Source organism: Scyliorhinus torazame, chromosome 10 (assembly GCF_047496885.1).
Source record: "Scyliorhinus torazame isolate Kashiwa2021f chromosome 10, sScyTor2.1, whole genome shotgun sequence".
Lineage (NCBI taxonomy): Eukaryota > Metazoa > Chordata > Chondrichthyes > Carcharhiniformes > Scyliorhinidae > Scyliorhinus > Scyliorhinus torazame.
The window spans coordinates 86,759,605-86,782,859 of record NC_092716.1 but is presented as its reverse complement, the minus strand read 5'-3'; the positions used below and the strand labels follow the sequence as shown (position 1 = coordinate 86,782,859).

General features: G+C 46.3%; 1 protein-coding gene across 3 annotated transcripts in view; it reads right to left on the bottom strand.

The window, feature by feature from the left end:
- LOC140430713 (centrosomal protein of 72 kDa-like) overlaps positions 1–23,255 on the bottom strand; it is a 130,081-nt gene that overhangs the window by 80,250 nt on the left and 26,576 nt on the right. For 2 of the 3 annotated variants that reach the window (XM_072518374.1, XM_072518376.1), the window contains exons 3-5: positions 11,882–12,074; positions 4,716–4,815; positions 3,118–3,218 (exon numbers count right to left, since the gene is read on the bottom strand). In XM_072518374.1, coding sequence (XP_072374475.1) covers positions 3,118–3,218; positions 4,716–4,815; positions 11,882–12,074 — 394 coding nt within the window. The remainder of the gene's footprint in view (positions 1–3,117; positions 3,219–4,715; positions 4,816–11,881; positions 12,075–23,255) is intronic. The other variant, XM_072518375.1, reaches the window with a different exon arrangement.

The window sequence follows — 23,255 nt, the reverse complement described above, 5'->3', positions numbered from 1 at the left end:
TTTATTGTCACATGTACCGAAGTACAGTGAAAAGTATTTTTCTGCGGCCGAGGGAACATACACTGTACTTACATAGTAGACAAAAAGAACAGACAGCATTGACAAATGGTACATCGACAGTGATTGGTTACAGTGCAGAACAAGGGGTCAAACAAAGCAAATACATGAGAAAGAGTAGCGTAGGGCGTCATGAATAGTGTTTTTACAGGGAACAGATCAGTCCAAGGGGGAGTCGTTGAGGAGTCTCGTAGCTGTGGGGAAGAAGCTCTTCCTATGTCTGGATGTGCGGGTCTTCAGACTTCTGTACCTTCTGCCTGATGGAAGGGTCTGAAAGAAGACAATGCCTGGGTGGGAGGGGTCTCTGATAATGCTGTCTACCTTCCTGAGACAGCGGGAGGTGTATACAGAATCAATGTGGGGGTTGAGTTGACCACACTCTGCAGCTTCTTGCGATCTTGGACTGAGCAGTTGCCATACCAGGGTATGATGCAGCCAGATAGGTTTTGATTTGATTTATTATTGTCACCTGTATTAGTATATAGTGAAAAGTGTTGTTTCTTGCATGCTATACAGACATCGCATACCGTACATAGGGAAGGAAGGAGAGATTACAGAATGTAACGTTACAGTCATAACTGGGATGTAGAGAGAAAATCAACTTAATATGAGGTAGGTCCATTCAAAAGTCTGACGGCAGCAGGGAAGAAGCTGTTCCTGAGTCGGTTGGTACGTGACCTTAAACTTTTGTATCTTTTTCCTGACGGAAGAAGGTGGAAGAGAGTATGTCCAGCGTGCTTGGGGTCCTTAATTATGCTGGCTGCCTTTCACAGGCAGCGGGAATTATAGATAGAGTCAATGGATGGAAGGCTGGTTTGCGTGATGGACTGGGCTACATTCACTACCTTTTGTAGTTTCCTGCTGTCTTGGGCAGAGCAGGAACCATACCAAGCTGTGATATAACGAGAAAGAATGCTTTCAATGGTGCATCCGTAAATGTTGGTGAGAGTCGTAGCTGATATGCCAAATTTCCTTAGTCTTCTGAGAAAGTAGTCGTTGATGGGCTTTCTTAACTATAGTATCGGCATGGGGAGATCAGGACAGGTTGTTGGTAATCTGGACACCTAAAAACTTGAAGCTCTCGACCCTTTCTACTTTGTTCCCATTGATGTAGACAGGGGCATGTTCTCCTCTACGCTTCCTGAAGTCAATGACAATCTCCTTTGTTTTGTTGACATTGAGGGAGAGATTATTGTCATCGCACCAGATCACCAGATTCTCTATCTCATTCCTGTACTCTGTCTCGTCATTGTTTGAAATCCGACCACTACGGTGGTGTCATCAGCAAATTTGATGTTTCGAGTTGGAGGGGAATTTAGCCACACAGTCATAGGTGTATAAGGATGCTCTCTATCGCACATCTGAAGACGTTTTTGAGAGTCGATGCAGAGCTGCCAAATTTCTTTCGCTTCCGTAGGAAATAGAGACGTTGTTGGGCTTTCTTGACTGTTGCATCAACGTGAGTGGACCAGGACAGACTGTTGGTGATGGTGACCCCCAGGAACTTAAAGCTATCAACCATCTCCACTTCAGAGCCATTGATGCAGACGGGAGTGTGTGCCATGCTACGCACACATGCAGGTTGGAACACTTTTTAAATATTGATGGGATGTAGGTGTCCCTGGCTAGACCAGCACTTATTGACCATCCTTATTGTTCTGGAGAAGGTGGTGAACTGTTCTTGAACCGCTGAGGTCCATGCAGCGTAGGTACACCCACAGTGCTGTTAGGGAGTGAGTTCGAGGATTTTGACTCAGCGATAGTGAAGGAACAGTGATATATTTCCAAATCAGGATGGTGTTTGGCTTGGAGGGAACTTCCAGAAGGTGATATTACCATGTTTCGTTGCCCATGTCCTTCTCGATGTTAGCACCTTCCGAACCCACGAGTGCTAACCAAGAAAGCTTGGTGTGGTCCTACAGTACACTTTGTAGACAGCACACACTGCTGCCACTATGCATTGGACTGGATGGAGTGCCAATCAAACGGGCTTTGTCCTGGATGATATCAAGCTTCTGGAGTGTTGTTGGAGCTGCATTCATCCAGGTCCTCGGCACTCGCGCAGGTGCATGAATAGGCACATGTGTGCAGTCAACGGCTCCAGGGATACCCTGCTACCAATTCTGCAAGGATCTCCCACATACCTCTGGAACGAACCCGAAGCATAAAAATGTAGGGCAACTGTGACTTTCAGAACCGCAGGCATTGGGTGGACAACTAAACAGTTTGCAGCTATCTTGGGTCCAATCATGTCACATATTGAGGTGAACGTTTCTCTTGTGAGGCAGAGCCTTCTTTGACATTGTACCTCTATCATTTCAAGGTAGCTACAGCACAGCTTGTATACTAGGTACTGGTGCCTTCTCCTGTTCCTTCTCCCTTGCAAAGTTTGCTGAGCTTTGACCCCCTTCAGGTTGTGCCTCTTGAGGGCAGACAGGCTCTTATTACGACATATGCGGCCAACTGGTATGCTTTTCCTTCTTGTCCTCTCCTCACCTGAGGAGGTCCCTCTAGCAGAGTACAAACACCGTTCTCAAACCTTATGCTTGCAGAGGTTTGACCTAAAGTATGGGGCCTGTCTGCAGAAAGCCTCTGCAAAAATGTAAACCTCCTAAAGTCAGGTAAATGAACACAATGCTTCAATAAATGAACTATAATGGACAAACTCGCACCTCCATTTGAAATTCCTACCTCCTCACCTCTCTATTTCTTCTGGCTCTTATATCCCACCCTAGATCCAGAAAGTTGAAAAAATATGAAACCTGCCTGACAGGTTCATGTGTAAGCTTAAAAGTGCAGTGCATAGACCTCTCAAAATTCGGAATAATTGGTCTTAATTGGTCCTTTAATTGCCGGCAGGCATGCTTCTTATATTTGCACCCACCCGCAAACCAAATTATCACAAGGTGGGCAGGATGATGTTGGGAAGCCCTCCTGGTAGCATCAGATGCCATTTCACACTAAGTACGGACTGCCACACGTAAAATTCTGGCCATTGAATCTAAACACTGAATGGATCGTAAGGATAGATATGAGGTGATAGCTAAATATATAACTTACCAGTTTTATAATCTGATGCAGCATCCCACTTGTTTTTCATTGATGAATGCAGAGAGTCCTGGTCATCTTTGTCATATGCAAAGTTCCTCTTTACATGGTTCCTGAAATTAGCAGTGGGACAGAAAGACAGAAACCAAATGAAATCAGCCACACTCTGGTTCCAGCTGTAACAAACATTCAACTATCCACTGTGGAGGAATTTAAATCACAGAAATGTCAGTGAGCTCAAATGGTGGCCTCATAACAAAATAAAATGTTTAACAAGATGCAAATAGTGGAAATCTGAAATAAATGCAGAAAAATGCTGCAATATTGGCTGAAAGAGAAATATTTACATTTCAGGAGGTTTCTTTCATCAGAATTGCTCTGGTGAAAGATGACCCGAAAACATTTCTCTTTTTCATTGTGAAGACCTTTTAATAATTCACAAATAAAGCTAAAAAGTGAAATAAAACTGTATTTTTCATTAAGCCCCGATGGCCATTCACTTTAGAAAAAGTTTAAAATAAATGATTTTGTAAAATAAAAATTAGTCTTAAAGGTGTTTTCTCACAGCTGCCGCTTTTATACCCCTGTTCTTAGTGAGTGTCACTCTCCAGCCAGGATTGACTTCCACCTTCAATATTATTGGCAATACAGTATTTGCAGGCCTCCAAATATCATTTCATCAGTCCTTCCAGTTCTCTTACAAGCACGAGCAATCCTTGCACACATTTAATGACATTGTCCCTTGGAATACTTTACTATGTTAAAGACACTATATAAATGGAAGTTGTTGCTGCTGCATACACAAATAAAACGATCACTAAATTTTGATAGATTATTCTACCATAAATTGCATTGCAATTTAGACCAATATAGTCCTCACTTGCTCTTCACACCGGCGTGTTTTTCAGCAAGGATTATAGGACAGTGCCCCAAGTGGTGAGTTTCAATGCCTCAGCTAAAGACCTCTATGATCTTGTACGGTGATTGCCAATGTTTTGGGACTTTTTAGACTATTTTTCCACAGAGAAATTTGGAAAATAGTAACATTTACATGGCGGGTTTTTAAAAGCAAAGTGTTTGTTTTTAAAGCACTGGGACAAAAGATGGTTAAAATGTCAATGGGTTTTGCATTAAAATTTGTTTGCCAAAGACTGTAAATAGTAAACAACTCTTTAGCCTCTCAGTAATTGCAAAACATATCACTATTAGCTGCTCTATGATTCTGGACACTTTTCCATCTGAATTTTCTACTCCTTTTTTTGAAAGGATAATTAAATATATTCAATATTAAGTATTTTGTGGCATTTTACTTGGTGGAATTATAATTAATTATAATGGGCTGCACTGACTGAATATTTCAGCTGTTTGAACAATGGATACAATATTCAATTATTATTCAGATATATTAAGACCAATGGAAAAAATATAATCTAATTAAATGCATGCTCTACATCTCCTGAAATTTCATGGTCACTGTCATGTTGACGGATTTGCAAATCATTCAGATTAACTTTCCTTCCTTTGTAAAATGCTATGAAAAACTTACTCATCCAGATATATTCTTTGATAATTGTATATACATATATTTACAGAGAAGAATATCTCCCTACCTCTCTTCATCTCGATCTAGGTCTGATGCCTCTTTTTGTTCCCTTGAACTGAATTGAATTTGAGCAGCTTTCCGCTCACTCTCCCGCACTGGTCTGTCATCTGTTGATGACAAATAACATCTAGATATATTTTAATTAACAAATACAGTCCAAAACAAAAAGGAACTGAAAGGAACCCTGCTGATGCTGAGTCCATCAAAGTTTAAGAACTCTGGGATACAATTGGTAGTGCATACTGATGATTACTCACAAGGTAACCATAGCAACAGCTACTACAACAAGTCAAATTACAAGCCATGTAAACTTGACAATTTAATGAATGCTACATCATAAATTTTCCAACTCTCAGCCAATCCATATAGGATGCTTTGGTAGTTATTCAATTGTCTACCTAAACAATATCAATGATCCTATATCTGCAAATAGTAAGCTAAATACAGAAAACCACCAACATTACCAGCCAAGTTGGGGGAGATTAATGTCAATAAACAAAAAAATAACAGAAAAAATATTTACTCAGTGAAATTAATTTATACTGGTGTGTTTATTGTGGATCCAACCCCCCAAAAAAATCTAATTGGCCTTGTTTGAACTTGAAACTGACTTAGCTCACGCTAACTCAGCGTGTTTTAATTAGCTACTCAAAGCTAATTCAACAATATAATTGATGTACTTATTAATTAATTAAAACATATCTGGTCGCAGCCACGGTGTGAGTGGTCGCACTCAGTGCAGCTCCTGCTTGAAGGCGCAGTAAAGAGCTCCTTTTTCCCGAAATTGGATAAAGTGTAGCTGAAGGTCGGAGGAGAAGTTCCCTGCGGGAGTGGTATGCCTGCTGGTTACCAAACCAGGAAGAAGGGAAAAGACCTGGCCAAGGAGTTGGAGGGACCTGTGGCGCAGCAGCCAGTGGAAGGATGGTGGCGCAGGAAGGGCTAGTGCAAGCTGGAAAGCCCCAGATGGAACAGATGATGGCCTTCATCAAGGAAGAGTTCCGCCAGCAGAGGAAGGAGATGGAGGAGGATCGCTCGAAGGCCATCGAAGGGGCTGTGGAACCCCTGGAGGCCTTGGTGGAGAGAATGGAGAAATGTTTGGAGCTGCAAGGGTTGCAGATCCGAGAGATTGAGAGGGTAATGTCAGACCACAGCAATCGGTGGTGGCATGGAGACGGAGGTGGGGCTTTTAGGAAACTTTTTTGTAAGTGGTTGAGAGCAAAGGTGGAGGAGCAGGAAAATAGATCGAGAAGGCAGAATCTGCAGATAGTGGGCTTGCCTGAAGGAGTGGAAGGTGCAAGTGCCACGTGGATGCATTTTGAGGACGCTGGCGGGGCTGGTGGCGGAGGGTGTGTTGGATAAGGCCTCTGAAGTGTAGAGAGTGCACAGGTCTCTGAGACAGAAGCCTAGAGCGGCGGAGCACCGCCGGCAGTGATTGTGAGGCTCAACAAGTTTGTGGTGAAGATTCTCCAGTGGGCCAGGGAGAAACGAAACTGTGAATGGGAGGAGGACAAGGTCCGAATATACCAGAACATTGGAGCTGAGCTGGGAAAATGGCGTGCGGGGTTCAGCAAAGCCAAGGTAGTGCTATATCGACGGCGGATCAGGTTTAGGGAGCTCCTATCAGACAAAGCTTTGGGTGATGTATGAAGGCCGGGAATATTATTTGGAGACCCCAGAACAGGCCAATGACTTTATCAAGGAGCTAAAACTGGGGGAGAACTGAACTGAACGAACAATTCTGTGAGACTAAGGTGCTGGCACTTTGAAATATTTGGGAATACGAGTAGTGTGGGGGTTGGAGGTTTTTCTTCGTTTTTTTACTGTCGGATTGACAAAGTTGCAGGGATAAAAAGTTTGCAAGGGGAAAGCTGTCCCCATTCCCCCTCCTACTGCCTGTTTTTTTTTTGTCTTTTAAGTTACCAAGCAGTCTGGAAACAGCTTGTAAAATGAAGACAGAGAGTCACATCTTTTAACCTGTGCAGTTCAAACCAGTCCAAAACTCAAAGCGGAAGTAAAACTCAAAAAGCCACAGCCCAGCTCCACCCACACAATGACATCACTGAAGCCATGTGATAAGACAAAAACATTTCTTAAAGGGACACTCCCATGCCAAGAACCTCTGGCCATGGCTCTTTGGGGGTCGGCAGAGTGGCAAGGGTTTACAAAGGATGAAGGAGGCATCGGGTGTCATTCTATGCTGACGACTTACTATTGTATGTTTCGGACCCACTGGAGAGGATCATGGGCCTCTTGAGGACGTTTGGATGTTCTCAGGATACAAGTTAAATGTAGGGAGAAGCAAAGTGTTCCCGGTGAGTGAGTTGGATCGGTGAGCCAATCCAGGGGGAAATGCCATTTAAGGTAGCTAGAGACAGGTTTAGATACCTGTGGATTCAGGTAGCGAGGGAATGGGTGATCCAGTGAACAAATAGGAAAAAAAACTGTGGCTTAGAAGTGAAAAAAATCTGAGTAACAAAGATCTTGCTATCTTTTAAGATCTTCTGCATGAAAAACAGGCTAAATCTGTAAACATTTCGAATAATCTTCAAAGGCAGAACAGGCAAACGAGTGCATCACACTGGCTACAACGGTAGAAGATGACTGCGGCGGCAAGGTGGTCCCAATTATCGTGTTTCGACATGTCACCAAATCTGAGAACCAACCTATCAAGATTGTGTGAAACGCACCCCAAGGTCCCCATGTTAAAAAAAGTCACATGCAAGCTTCTGCCAGGATCCATTTTCGAAGTCCTTTGGCAATGGAGAAGTTACAAGGACGCTATGAACCTGGGAGTCCCTAGTCACAAATCTACACACAGGTGACAAATGTATAAAGGCCATTGGACACCTTCGTTGGTATCCACAGAGGTGTCTTTAGGCAGCAGCATCAGAGACTGAGCAGTTCCCTTCAGGATACCATCTGCTCACCCAAATGAGGAGAGGGCTAGAAAAGGTGCCCTAAAAATAAGCTATCCCTGTTGTGCATTCATGTTTGTTGGAACAAGGCCACTGTAAGACTTTGATCATGTGATATCGTGATTACATCATCGGCAATTTGGGTGGGCTAACAGTCAGTCTAGTCGGCAGCCTGTAGAGAAGACACCTTTTCAATAAAGCTCTTGTTTGTCTGTACATGTAATAATTCCAGGAGGTACAGGCGAAAAGGCAAAGCCGGTTTATTCTCCAATAATAATCTTAAAATAATAATCTTTATTATTGTCACAAGTAGGCTTACATTAACACTGCAATGAGGTTACTGTGAAAATCCCCGAGTCGCCACATTTCAGCGCCTGTTCGGATACACTGAGGGAGCATTCAGAATGTCCAAATTACCTAACAGCACATCTTTCGGACTTGTGGGAGGAAACCGGAGCACCCGGAGGAAACCCACGCAGGCACGAGGAGAATGTGCAGACTCCAATGACCCAAGCTGGGAATCGAACCTGGGACCTTTGTGCTGTGAAGCAACAGTGCTAACCATGTGCTGGCCTACAGTTTACAAAACAAATGTCCCAGTCCTGGACTATCGGGAACGGCGGGCCCGGGGTCAACATTAAGCCTCCACCTGCTGAACATGGAAACCCATATCCTACAAAGCCCACGGGGAGTTCAATCAGCAATCCCCTGTGGTCTTCGTGAGGATTATAATAGTACCTTCGTGGTCTGCAAACCTCTCCTTTAAAAGTACCTCAATCCCATTTTCCCTTGCCGGAGAACCACACTCTGTAGGCTCACCATCCGTGCAGTCGATGGAGGAAAACGTTTGCAACTTGAAATGTTAGAACACTCGAGGACAGAGGTGTTTGGGGGCCTCGTGGCGCTCATCCTCTTTGCAGGGGGCTTGCATCACACCCAGCTCCCTGGTGACATGGCAACTCACCCCCAATGATGTTGAGTCCCTCCCCCAATGACGTCTCTGCTCACCTCTCTGCTCTCGTTCAGGTGGCTGGACCACAAACATCGACGGCCAGCTGGCTGGCTGCCTAGCTGCTGCTACTGGCTATCTGGCCTGGCCTCTTGCTCTCTTTGCCTGGTTCAGTTGCTGCCCAGCCCAGCCCTCTCACTCTCAGCCCTGTCTGGCTGGCCTCTAACCCTGGTCAAGTTGCCCCATTCCCACTGAACACTGCTCCCCGATTTCCCGAGACATGACGCCGCCGCTTGTCTGGACTTCTTCGCACATGCTGAATGCTGCTCTGCTCACCTCTCCCTCAGGTGGTCAGGCCTCAACAACCTCGTGTGGCTCCTGGCTGGCTGTCTGGTCTCTGTTCTTTTTGGTTGGCTGCCCACTCACCCAGCCCTGGCCTGGAGGTCAAGCTTCATCCCGTTGGTTCCCTCAACTGCCGTTGTCCAGCACCGCCTCCTCTCCTCGTTGAAGGCTTTGCAGGCTCACACGTTTACGTTAATTCAGCAATGACTTTTGCTTCAGACTGCCCGACAGACCGAATGCCAGAAACTTGGCTGCTCCTTTGCATCTTTACTCAATGAAGGGCACCCTCCTGAAGACAAAGGGTGCTCAGCATGGTCTCATTATGACAAACACACTCTTCCACCAGAAGGAAAAATACAAAACCACATGAAGCATTCTAGAGCAAAGCACTCTCACCTCCTGGATGATGTCAGTGTTTGAGATAAAGAGTCAAAGATCTAAGTGATGTTTCTATCACTTCATCCATCCTGCTGAACAGATCATAAACTTGTTCAATCAGTGAACATCTACCTAGCATTAAGACATCGGCAAAGGTAAAGGATCAATGTCTCAGCTTTAAAGCAACTCGACCAAAGAGGGAAATTCCAAGTGCAGCTCATGACCAATCTTGAAAACCTTCACACACAAATTTTGAAGCCACAGGACTCAAGGTCAAATGGACAAAATCCCCTTCGCTCACAGGATGGTGTTTCCCTACAGTGCCATCCATCAACACCAGAAGTGACATTTTCAACAACTCCTGAACTGTGAATTCACAGTAGCTATCCTCCAGGCTATCCCCCAGCTACCTATGGTAGAATCCATGGGTGAACCACCACCAAGGAGAGAGTTGCAACAAGCAATGAAACAGATGGAAAGCCTGTGGCCTCAATGGTATTCCAGCTGAGATCGTCAAAGCTGGTGGGCTTGTCTCACGTCATGATGCATTTACTCATCCCATAGATTTGAGAAGAAAAAGTACTCCCCTTCCCCTGTCCCCCGCCCCAACTTCAGGAATGACAATTGCAACCATCTCCAAGGGAGATAATTTATACTGTGGAAATTGTCACGGTGTTTCCCTCTTGTTGATAGCCTAGAAAATCCTGACACACATTCTCCCAAATTACCTGCTTCCTGTGGCTGAGGAAATCCTCCCAGAGACACAGTGTGTCTTTAGACCTTCCAGAGGGATCTCTGACATGGTCTCTACTGCCAGATAAATCAAGAGATTATGGAATGTGTTCCAAAGATTTTGATGTACAAACAACTTTTCTAAACTGTAACTTTTCTGATCCACTGAACTTGCTTCACAGAGAATCCAAACTCATATATATGCACATATACATTACACATTTAGTGAGTGTGCACATTTATGCATGAACTCAATTATACACTTTGCACTTCATCTCAAAACAAAAGTCAGTCATGATCCACTGCAAATTTCATACCAAAAATACTTCAAATTTTCTCCCTCTAAAATCTGTCCAAAGATAGAGCATGTAATAACATCCAGCCAGAATTGTTTTCCAAGATCAGGAGGCTCCAGATCAACTCCCAACTTGTCCAAAGTGCCAACCTCCAATTAAATATATTAAGTCATCTGGGACACATATAAAATGATGTACACAAAAATACTCATTGTCAACCCAGCATGTCCCACACACATGATGTCTTATGCATCGCAACACACATATTCCCTAGCTTTCTATGAGATCTGCTGCGAGAGGCAAGAGCCAGATAAAAATAACTCAAGCGATTAGCAGGAGGTGAAGGGGCAGTGGGAGTGGAAGATAAATGGAAAATTCCTCACTTTGGAGATCACACTGGCCCCACTTTACACTAGAAGGTGCCTACTTTTGTACAAGGTGATCTCCACACTAACCAGAAAAAGCTCCAGCTCTTGTTTGAATTAATGCAATGAAAGAACTCTCATGCAATTAATAAGCTGGCAACCTGTTCACTATTGAAAAATGGGTGAAAAACTGGCCAAGATCTAACTTAGTTCTGCCCTTAAATGGCTTGTAAGCCTGGTCCTCCGTAATATATGTAGTTGAGCAGATTGGTCTACATAAACACAAGTCTAGTTTCTTTGTTGCTTTATAAGCCTCAATCAATCATCCCCAAGTCTACAGTTTTCTAAAGTTTACCGATCCAGCTTGTTAGGTAACTATGGCCAGCCAGAGTTTTATAGAGCTGTAGCATCTCACGCAGCCCACTCAAGATAAAGGCCAACATTCCATTTGTCTTTTCCAGCAAAAACACACAGGAGGGAGGCATTTGATACCAGTGAACTTCCAAAGCTACCGATGCTGATCTGATATTAACTTTTTTTTGTACCTGTCTCCTAAATCTCTCTGCTCCTCCAGTTGTTAACTTCTCATATTTCCAAAATTGGATGACCTCACAGATACTCACATTGAATTCCATCTGCCACAACTTTTCACATTCACTTAATCCATCAATGTCTCTTTGTATTTTCTGCTCTCATTGTGCGATCTAATGTAGTGTCATTAGTAAATTTGGATATGTCCTTTATTTAAAGTACTGATAGATATACTGAAACACCGATGCCCAAACATAGGCCCCTGTAGGACACAACTAATCACATTCCACTAAGTTGCAGCACATACCATTATACCAATTCCATCTCCTACCTCCAAACCAATTCCCTACCTATGTCAAAAGGCTAACGAAAATTTCATACACTCTCATTTTTTTGCTAGGACTTCTTTGTGGACCCTTACTGAATGTATTTTCCATGTCTATATAAATAACATCAGTAGACACCCCCTTTGTAACAGATTAGAAACATCCTCAAAAAATTCAACCAGGTCAATTAGACTCAAATCTGTCTGCTGCACATCAATCCTCACAGGTTTGCCCCAAACCATAGTGCAACTAGTGTTATTAGGGATGGCAGTATTTCAGAAGTTTATGTCTCTTTTGTCTACTTATTAAGCAATGTGATGTTGAATAACTATTGCTTACCCAACTTCTTCAAATTTGGTAGTAGGTGTATTACATACAGTCTGTAGTTCTCCTCATTCCTAGTAACTGGATTCAGTCGCAAGTCAAGTTCTTTCAAGTTGATTAAATGACACAAGCTGGAAATCTCCTTTGAAGATGGCACATTATTATAATACAAGTTTAATTTTTCCAACGAATGTAAACCCTCCAAACCCTACAAGATCAAAAATAAAAGTATAAGAAAAACAAAGTAGCCATTCACAAAATAATTGATGCCTTATACCCCCCAACACTGTATTTCTACTAGTTTTTCCCAAACAAAAATCAGATACATCCCTCTTAACATGTGAGTTTGACTGTAATGAAGTAAGTTTAAAAACTCTGATCAGTCAGCATCTTAAACGGTAACGGTTATGACAGCTTCATTTTCCAAGCTCCATTAACCAAATGTTAGCTTTCAGCTCTAGGCCAAGAACTACTTCGTGCAGTCCTTTTGGCCCCTTGAAACTGGTTCTTTTTCCTTTTCTGCTATGCCAATAACCGAGGAAATTGAGAAATTATACATTTTCCTCTTCTGGAAATGTCAACAAACCAATTACCCACTCACCCTCGTCATGTGCTCATATGACTCGAAATTTCCAGGGCGGCACGGTCGTGGTGTTTAGCACCACTGCCTCACAGCGCCAAGGACCCGGGTTTGATCCCAGCTCCGGGTCACTATCCATGTGGAGTTTGCACATTCTCCCCGTGTCTGCGTAGGTCTCACCCCCACAGCCCAAAGATGTGCAGGGTAGGTGGATTGGCCACACTAACTTGCCCCTTAATTGGAAACAAATTATTGGGTACTCTAAATTTATTTTTAAAAATGAATGGAAATTTCCTGATTATAATGTGAATATTTGTTGGCCAGCTCTTGTTAGCAAACTGCTTAATATCACTGAACAAAAGTAAGATACTTTGGATGCTGGAAAAGTGAAATAAAAGCAAGTCAAAGGGAATGCTTCCTCTATCCCTTTGACCTTCTGCTCTCTGACCCAGAATAATCAGTTCTCAGCAGAGGCTCTAGTTTCAACCGTTTACATCCCACCTCAATGAAGTTTTGAGTTTGATATGATATCAGGTTCTGCGCCCTAGTCCTAGTTATGCCTGACTTTTTTGAGTTAAGTGCAACATTTTTTGTTGCACTTCTACTCAGGTCTGTTACTTCACCGTGTTGACGACGTTATGTGTCATTCCCGGCTCTTAGGTCAGGTACAAACATTTTTCAACTCTACTTCCAATGACCAATCTTTCCCCTGTCTTCACATGGTCCTTCTCTGACTTTTTCCTTCCCTTATTTAACTTGCCTGGCATGAATTTTTTGCGATAGGTTATCGAGCAAAATCCACTGTAAGCCCACTGACTCTCAGCTGCCTACCTACCTCCTACCCTATTTCTTTATACGCACTCTATTCCATTCTTCCAATTTCGCTGTCGCTGTTCCATTTGTTCTGATAATGCCACTTTCCATAGCAGTGCTTTAACTTAAACTAACTGTTTCTTGACCTAGTACAAAGATCCAGCTTATTCTGTTTTTCATGTCTCTGGACATCCTCATTAATGCCTTAGAAAATGACAAATCCAACCTTGTTGCCTTTTCTTGATTATACTCATTGACAATCTTTCCTCCTTCACCATCTTGACTTCTTCATTGCTCATGTTCTCTCCAACTCACCCACTCCTACCTTCTCTAGAACCACATTTCACAATTTTCTAGTCTTTGTATGTCCACTTTTCTGAAGGTCCATGCTTCAACCCCAGTACTTCGGGATATCCAAAATCACAGTCTTGCTAGTAGTTTAAGAGCTTCAAAGCGCACTCACACTGAGCTTTGTGCACGAGCGGTGGGAGAGAAGCCACATCGGAGTGAGCCACAGGCAGAGTGAGCTTTAAGCTTGGGAATGTGAAACAGAGTAGGGATTTGGTGCAGAGTGGGAAGAGGTGCTCTTTGCTTTTTCTCCTTGCTTTGTAACTTTTAAATCTTCAGAGAGTGGTCTTGCTCTGCCTGCAGTAAGGCTACAAGGGATAGAGCAGGTTGGTAAGTAGTGGACAAGATCAGTAAGTCTTTACAACTTTTATCAATTATAGTTTGAAAATAAATTTAGTGGTTTATAGTCTGTGAATGCTATAATTGGTAGTAATGAGGACCAGCAAAGAAGGGCCACAAAGATAATTGGATTTAATCTAATATCAAGCATCTTTCAAAACTTTAGTCTAAACTGGTAAGTCATGGCAGGAGAACTCAAAGCCTTGGTTTGTTCCTTGCTGAATGTGGGAGGCCGGAACATTTCCAGTGCCCATGGGCAGCATGTGTGCAGGAAGTGTCTCCAGCTACAGCTCCTGGAATCCCACGTTTCGGAGCTGGAGCGGCGGCTGGGGACACTGTGACATCCGTGAGGCGGAGAGTGTCGTGGATAGCAAATATAGAGAGGTGGTCACACTGAAGGCTCAGAATCCAGAGTCAGAAAGGGAATAGGTGATCACAAGGCAGAGCAATAATAATAATCTTTATTAGTGTCACAAGTAGGCTGACATTAACACGACAATGAAATTACTGTGAAAGAGAGCTAGCCAGACAGTGTAAGAATCTCCTGTGGCCATTCCCCTGCAAAACAGATAAACTATTTTGGATACTGTTCAGGGGAATGATCTCTCAGGGAAAAGCAACAACAGCCAAATTCATGTCTTCTGCAGAGGGGGGAGTAAAAAGTGTGGGAATGCAATAGTTATAGGGGATTCGATTGTAAGAGGTACAGATACGTGTTTCTGTGTTTTGTGAGGGCCACGAAGAATCCAGCATGAGTTTTAAGGATACAAAATAATAACATTTATTTACTATAACATATATATATATATATATATATATAACAGCAGCAGCAACTTCCCTTGCTGCACACTCCTTCCTGCTGTTTCCAAACTGGCCAGCTTTATTTATACTTGGAGTTTACTAATGGTTTCTCTGCCCCCCCCCTCATTGGGGAAGCTCATACTCCCACAGGATTGTGGGATTGTCATTAGTCCCCAGCCAATGGTAAGTAGGCAGGTTATAACATCCCTCCCCCCCAAAGTCCAAGGAATCCACTGAAGACCCTGGCGAAGGAGGGCGTCGGACTCGTTTTGCAGCAGGCCGGACACCATTTGCACGCGGTGCTGGATCAGGCGGCGTGTAACGAGATGGAGACCGGCGTTTCCGTGATGAACGGCGCAACGGTTGTACATCCACGGCCTGTGGACCCGAGGATTCCCCCTCAGATGCAACCTGTGTCTCCATCTCTGAGTCAGAGTCTGCTGCCTCCATCATGTCAGCGTCTCTATCTGCATTCGGTTCTGTAACGACCTGCGCAGGCTTCGAGTGAGGCACCAGTGGAAGATTGTGAGGACTACCTTCCCTTGTTCTCTGGTCTCTGCGGCTGTAGAAATGAGCTCCAGGGGCGGGGAATCTTTTGAGGGGATAGTCTTCTGGACCGAACGTGGTCTACATGTTTGCGCTGGAGACGACCCTGGGCTTGCACCTGGTAAGATATAGCGCCCGTTTGGCGAAAGATTACACCAGGAACCCACTGGGCACCACCAGCAAAATTCTGAACGAACACTGGGTCACCGGGCGCAAACTGCCGAATCGGCCGATGCCGAGAAAACCCCTGTCCCTGCCGTTCTTGTGTGCGGCGTTCTTTTGCGCCAATGTCCGGGAAAGCCATGCTAAGGCGGGTGCGAAGTCTTCGGCCCATTAGGAGGTCTGTAAGAGCTACCCCAGTCACCGCATGGGGGATGGTCCTATATGTAAACAAAAAGCGAGCCAGTCTCGTGTCCATTGACCCAGAAGACTGCTTCTTTAGGCCTCTTTTGAATGTCTGCACTGCACGCTCTGCCAACCCATTTGAAGCCGGGTGGTAAGGGGCAGTGCGGATATGGCGTATGCCGTTCATCTTCGTGAACCTCGCAAACTCCTCACTCGTGAATGGAGTGCCGTTATTCGTGACCAGCACCTCGGGGAGGCCATGCGTACTAAACGACAAACGCATCTTTTCAATTGTTGCGCAGGACGTTGTCCCCTGCATCTTATGCACCTCTAGCCATTTAGACTGGGCGTCAATTAATAGAAGGAACATGGATCCTTGAAAAGGGCCTGCGAAATCTGCATGCAAGCGTGCCCAAGGCCGCCCTGGCCATTCCCAGTGATGTAGGGGCGCGGCCGGCGGAAGCTTCTGATGCTCCTGGCCACCAGACATAACTTTCATTTTGGTCACACCTGGGTGCCCATTGTACAAGTCTCTTAGTATCAGCTCCTGGCCTTTTTCCGGGACAATCACACGCGTCCCCCACAAGAGGATGCCGTCTTCCACGCTGAATTCTGACAGCTTGGAGGAAAATGCCCGCAACTCGCCTGGGAGCTGTCTATGCTGCCCACCATACAGGACTATGTGCCGAACCTTTGACAGGACTGGCTCCGTCTGGGTCCACTCACGGATCTGTGATGCCGTGACAGGCAAGGTGTCCATAAAATTTAGGGTTGCAACCACCTCACCGGTCGTGGGGGTCGACGTGGGGCCGGTCGGGCCGGTCGATAAAGGCAATCGGCTCAGTGCATCGGCATTTGCTATCTGCGTACCTGGTTTGTGCTCTAGAGAATACTCGTATGCAGCAAGCAACAAAGCCCAGCGCTGGATCCATGCGGAAGCAATGGGCGGTATTGGCTTATCCTCTCTGAAAAGTCCCAGCAGAGGCTTAAGATCAGTCACGATAGTGAAATGGCAGCCATGCACGTACTGGTGGAAGCCTTTCACCGCAAAAACCACTGACAGGCCCTCCTTCTCGATCAGCGCGTACTTTTTCTCCGCTGCAGTCAATGTGCGGGAGGCGAAAGCTATCGGTCGCTCGGCCCCGTTCTCCATCTTGTGGGACAGGACGGCCCCAATACCATACGGGGATGCATGTGACGAGCAAAGGCTTTCCAGGATCATAGTGGGTTAGTAACCCAAACAACAACAATTGTTTCTTTACCTGCCGGAAAGCGGTTTCTTGCGGCTGACCCCAAACCCAGGTGTGATTTTTCTTTAGCAGAAGGTGCAAAGGGGCCAGCGTAGTTGCCAGATTGGGGAGGAACTTCCCGTAATAGTTTACGAGACCGAGAAAAGAACGAAGATGCGAAGTGTCAGTCTGGGCGGGGGCCTGTTGAATTGCACGCACCTTCTCTGCGACGGGGTGCAAACATTCGCGGTCCACCCGATAACCGAGGTAGACTACTTCCTTTGCCTGAAATACGCACTTTGTGCGACGTAAACGGACTCCCTCCTCCGAAAGGCGTCTAAGGACAGCCTCCAGATTTTCCAAATGTTCCTGCTCCGACGTCCCTGTAATCAAAACGTCATCTAAGTAGACAGCAACACGTGGTAAACCTCTCAAAATGCCCTCCATAACACGTTGAAAAATTGCGCAGGCAGAGGATACTCCAAAAGGCAACCGTGTATATTCATACAGGCCCCGGTGTGTATTAATCGTTACATACGGTCAGGAGGCAGGGTCCAGCTCCAACTGCAGGTAGGCGTGACTCATATATAATTTTGTGAATGAGAGTCCACCTGCAAGCTTCACGTAGAGATCCTCTATGCGAGGCATTGGATATCGGTCGAGTCGGGAAGCCGTATTCACTGTAAGTTTATAGTTGCCACACAAGCGAACTGTGGCATCTGGCTTCATTACAGGTACTATTGGTGCTGCCCAGTCAGCAAAACAGACGGGCCTGATAATACCCAAACTCTCCAAACGAGTGAGCTCCCCTTCTACCTTCTCGAGCAAGGCGTAAGGCACCGGGCGCGCCCGGAAATAGCGCGGTGTGGCTCCTGGTTCGACTTGGATACGGGCTACGGCCCCTTTTATTTTCCCCAAACCAGGCTGGAATACATCTGGGTATCGTCCTAGCACCTCAGTCAACCCTTCAGAAACGGTTTGGAGGATGTGCTGGCATTGCAACCGCAAATGGCGCAACCAGTCCCGACGGAACAGGCTGGGCCCATGGCCGCGCACCACGATAAGTGGGAAACGCCCCTCCTGGCGTCCATAAACAACAGGGGTCATTGTAGTTCCTGCAATGTCCAGTGGTTCCCCCGTGTAGGTGGCCAACCTGGCCTGTGAGTCGGTTAATGTAAGGGTCTGTATACCCTGCTTGATGCGGTCGAATGTCCTCTGGGCGATCACGGAGACCGCTGCGCCAGTGTCCAAATCCATCTCAAGCGGGTGGCCATTGACCCGTATTGTCACCTTAATGGGGGCCACACGGGGAGCTGCCACACAATGCAGCTGCAGGCAGTCGTCCTCCGTCTCCACGTCCTCAGGAGTAGTCGCCGCAGGTTCATCCACATGGAAGGTACGGCCCCTGGGCTGGTCCCAGTTTCGGTCGGAACGACGCGCCTCTGGCGCCCCCAGGACCGCCGTCCGTGACGGGGTCGGCGCCTACAAGTGTGACACGGACATGGCTCCTCATCCATTGGTTCTGGAGAAGGCTCCCTTTGGGGAGGAATGTCCGACGACCACTGGCTTCGGTCCGGATGTTGCCTCGCCCAAGGTACTGCAGGAGTGCGGGGGGACGTTTTCGGACAGAAGGGGTTGCGCCCCAAGGCATGCACTTCCATTCCCTGTAGCTCCTGCACTCCTCGTTCTGCGCTCTCTCGGGACAATACTATTTGAATGGCCTGTTGAAAAGTCAATGTTGGCTCAGTTAACAACTTTCTCAGGGTGGCTGCATTGTTAATACCGCAAACCAAACGGTCGCGTAACATTTCTGACAAGGTCTCACCATAGTCACAGTACTCCGCAATCCTGCGTAGCCTGGATAGAAAATCGGCAAGGGATTCTCCAGGGGTCCTCTCAGCGGTATTAAACCGGTAACACTGGACTATCGTGGAAGGGGTTGGGTTAAAATGTTGCCCCACTATATTCACAAGTTCATCAAACGTTTTGGTGTCCGGCGCAGCTGGGTACGCAAGGCTCCTAATCACCCCAAACGTATGCGGGCCGCAGGCGGTGAGCAATATGACCACCTGGCGCTCGTTTTCGGTGCTATTGTTTGCCCGGAAATAGTAACGCATCCGTTGTGTGTACTGGTTCCAGCTTTCCAGCGCAGCATCAAAAACATCCAAACGTCCGTACAGAGGCATGGTATTATAGAAAACAACTTCCAACCTGTATCCAACAAAAATCCAGGGAGGTGGCTTCAGCAGTGTAGACAGCTATTCACTTTAACCTTCGTCGCCAGTTTTGTGAGGGCCACGAAGAATCCAGCACGAGTTTTAAGGATACAAAGTAATAACATTTATTTACTATAAATATATAATATATATATATAAAACAGCAGCAGCAACTTCCCTTGCTGCACACTCCTTCCTGCTGTTTCCAAACTGGCCAGCTTTATTTATACTTGGAGTTTACTAATGGTTTCTCCACCACCCTCATTGGGGAAGCTCATACTCCCACAGGATTGTGGGATTGTCATTAGTCCCCAGCCAATGGTAAGTAGGCAGGTTATAACACTGTGGCCGCAAATAAGACTCCAGTATGGTATGTCGCCTCCCTGGTGCTAGGGTCAAGGATCTATCAGAGCGGTTACAGGACATTCTGGAGGGAGAGGCTGAACAGCCAGTGATCGTGGTACACACCGGTCCAACGACATAGGTAAAAAAAGGGAGGTCCTAAAAGCAGAATAGAGGGAGATAGGAAGAAAGTGGAGAAGCCGGACCTCAAAAGTAGCGATCTCAGGATTACTACCAGTGCCACGTGCTAGTCAGAGTGGAAATAGTAGGATGTATCAGATGAATACATGGCTGAAGAGATGGTGTGAAGGGCAGGGTTTCAGATTCCTGGGGCATTGAGACTGGTTCTAGGGCAGATGGGACCTGTACAAACTGGATGAGTTACACCTGGGCAGGACCAGGATTGATGTCCCTGGGCGGGGGGTAATTGCTAGAGCGGTTGGCGAGGGTTTAAACTAATATGGCAGGGGGATGGGAACCTATGCAAGGATTCAGAGCAGAGGGAATCAAGAACAAGAGAAAAAGACAGAGAAATCAAGGACTGTAACAGAAAATGACACTGTAAAAAATAGTAGGGATGGGACAGGTACGTTACAAGGACTAGCCTTCAGGTACCTGAACACGTGGAGCATTCAAAATACAATGGATGAATTAGTTGCGCAGATAGACGTAAAGGGATGATATAGTTGGGATTATAGAGACATGACTCAAAAGTGACCAAGGATGGGAACTAAACATTGAGGGCTATTTAGTTTTTAGGAAGAAAAGGTGGCAGAGTTGCATTGTTGGTTAAAGAAGATATTGATACAATATTGAGGAAAGATATTAGTACAGATGATGTGGAATCTGTCTGGGTCGAGTTGAGAAACATCAAGGGGCAAAAAACATTTGTGGGATGGTATACAGATCACCAGTTTACAGTGGTAATGTTGGGAATAGCATTCAACAGGAAATCAGAGATGCATGTGATAAAGGAACATCTGTGATTATGGGTGACGTTAATCAAATTAGTCACAGTGCAATAGAGGAGGAATTTCTAGAGTGGAAATGGGATGGTTATCTGGACCAGTATGTTGAGGAACCAACAAGGGAACAGGTCATCTTGGATTGGGTGTTGTGCAATGAGAAAAGATTAGTTGGCAATCTAGTTGGGAGAGAACCCTTGGGGCGGAGTGACCATAATATGGTAGAATTCTTTATCAAGGTGAATAGTAAGGTAGTTGATTCTGAGACCAAGGTCCTGTATTTTGTTGAGTTGGTTATTTGCAGTCCTGTTGGCTTGTTTTGTTTTGTGATTATGTTTGTTGTGTAAATATATAAATGCCTCAATAAAATATTTTTCAAAAAAAAAAACGTACCAGAAGTTCTGAGAAGACCAAGTTTTAGTCAGGAGCTGAAGAAAATTAGTATTATTAAATAAATTGGGGATATTAATGGGATTGAAGGCAGACAAATCTCCAGGGCCTGATAATCTTCATCCCAGAGTACTTAAGGAAGTGGCCTGAGAAATAGTAGATCCATTGGTGGTCATTTTCCAAAATTCTTTGGACTGTGGAATGGTTCCTACAGATTGGAGGGTATCGAATGTAATCCCACTATTCAAAAGAGGAGGTAGAGAGAAAGCACGGAACTATATACCAGTGAGCCTAACATCGGTAATAGGGATGTTTTTGGGAGCCCATTATGAAGGATTTCATGGCACAGCATTTGGAAAGCAGTGGTGTAATCAGACAAAGTCCGCATGGTTTTACAAAAGGAAAATCATGCTTGACAAATCTACTAGAATTCTTTGAATATGTAACTAGTAGAGTTGACCAGGGAAAACTGGGGGATGTGGTTGACTTAGACTTCCAGAAGGTTTTAGACAAGGTCTCACATACAGATTAATATGCAAAGTTAAAGCACATGGGATTAGAGGTAGTGCCTTGAGATGTATAGAAAGCTGGTAAGCAGACAGGAAGCAAAAACTTGAATAAATGGGTCTTTTTCTGATTGGCAGGGGTAAAGGGGTACCCAACTGTTCACATTATATATTAATGATTTGGACGAGGGAACCAAATGTATTACCTCCAAATTTGCAGATGATACAAAGTTGGCTGGGAGGGTGAACTGTGAGGAGGATGCAGAGATGCTTCAGCATGATTTGGACAGGCTGAGTGAGTGGGTACATGCATGGGAACACTACAGGGGGTGGGTGCAGAGCCAGGAGGATAGTAGAGGGACCGGGCGGAGGGGGTTGTGTTAGTCACCACTGTTGTATTGTATATACTGCATATGAGGGGAATTACGGTAAGGCCCCTGTACCACAGGTACGGGGGTAGATCCCTGCCTGCTGTCTCCGCCCAGTAGGCGGAGTATAAATGTGTGGGCTCTCCGGGAGGCTACAGATCTCTGCGTAATAAAGCCTCGATTACACTCTACTCTCGTCTCGTCGTAATTGACAGTGCATCGATTTATTACACAGAGATTTTGCAATGATGGATCTCCACATCAAGCCTGATCGCCTGCAGCTGCACCCTCAAGCAGACAACGCCAAGTCGGCCTTCGCACATTGGCTAGCTTGCTTTGAAGCATACATCGGATCTGCGACAGAACCACCCTCAGAGGCACAGAAGCTCCAGATCCTTTACACGCGGCTGAGCTCCGATATCTTTCCCCTCATCCAGGATGCACCGACCTACGCTGAGGCCTTGGTGCTACTGAAGGAGAACTACACTCAGCAGACCAACAAAATCTACGCCAGGCACCTCCTGTCCACGCAGCATCAACTCCCCGGTGAGTCTTTGGAAGATTTCTGGCGTGCCCTGCACACCCTGGTGAGAGACTGCGATTGCCAGGCCGTTTCGGCCGTTGAACATTCTGACCTGCTAGTTAAAGACAAGTTCGTTACGGGCATAGGGTCGGCCTACATCCGGCAGCGCCTCTTAGGAGGGGCTACCCTCGACCTTGCGGCGACCAAGAAACTAGCGATCTCGCTCAGTCGCCTCACGCAATGTACAGGCGTATGCCCCCGACCGCATGGCCCACCCCTCCTGGGCATCGTGCCCCCCAGCGAACACCCCATCGTGGACCACATCAGCGGTCTCCCCCAGCCAACCCCAGGGACCCAAGTGCTACTTCTGCGGACAGACAAAATGCCCCGGCAGCGCTGCCCGGCGCGGAGCGCACTCTGCAAGGCCTGCGGGAAGGACATTTTGCTGCTGTGTGCCAGGCCCGCTCGATCGCCACTGTTGTCCCTGCACCCCCCACGTGCGACCCGTGGGCGCCGCCATGTTCCTTGCCTCAGACCACATGCGGCCCGTGGGCGCCGCCATCTTGCTCGCCTCACAATACGTGCAGCCCATGGGCGCCGCCATCTTGCCTGCCTCAGGATACGTGTGGCCGTGGGCGCCGCCATCTTCCCTGCCTCAGGACCCCTGCTCATCGGCCACCTCATTGGGCCGCTCATCGCCTGCAACCGCCGACGACCAGCCGTGTCTCGCCTCCATCACGATCGACGAGTCCCGACCGCACAACCTCGCGACTGCGTCGACGACAGTGAAGGTCGACGGGCACAAGATATCCTGCCTTCTGGACTCCGGGAGCACTGAGAGTTTCATCCACCCCGATATGGTAAGGCGCTGTTCCCTCACAGTACACCCCATTAACCAGAAAATCTCCCTGGCCTCCGCCCTCACCATCCAAGGCGTAGAGTTCAGCGGCTTCCGGCTCTACGTCCTCTCCGACCTCTGCGCTGCCTTGCTACTCGGCCTGGACTTCCAGTGCAACCTCCAGAGTCCAACCCTGAAATTTGGCGGGCCCCTACCACCCCTTACCGTCTGCGGTCTCAC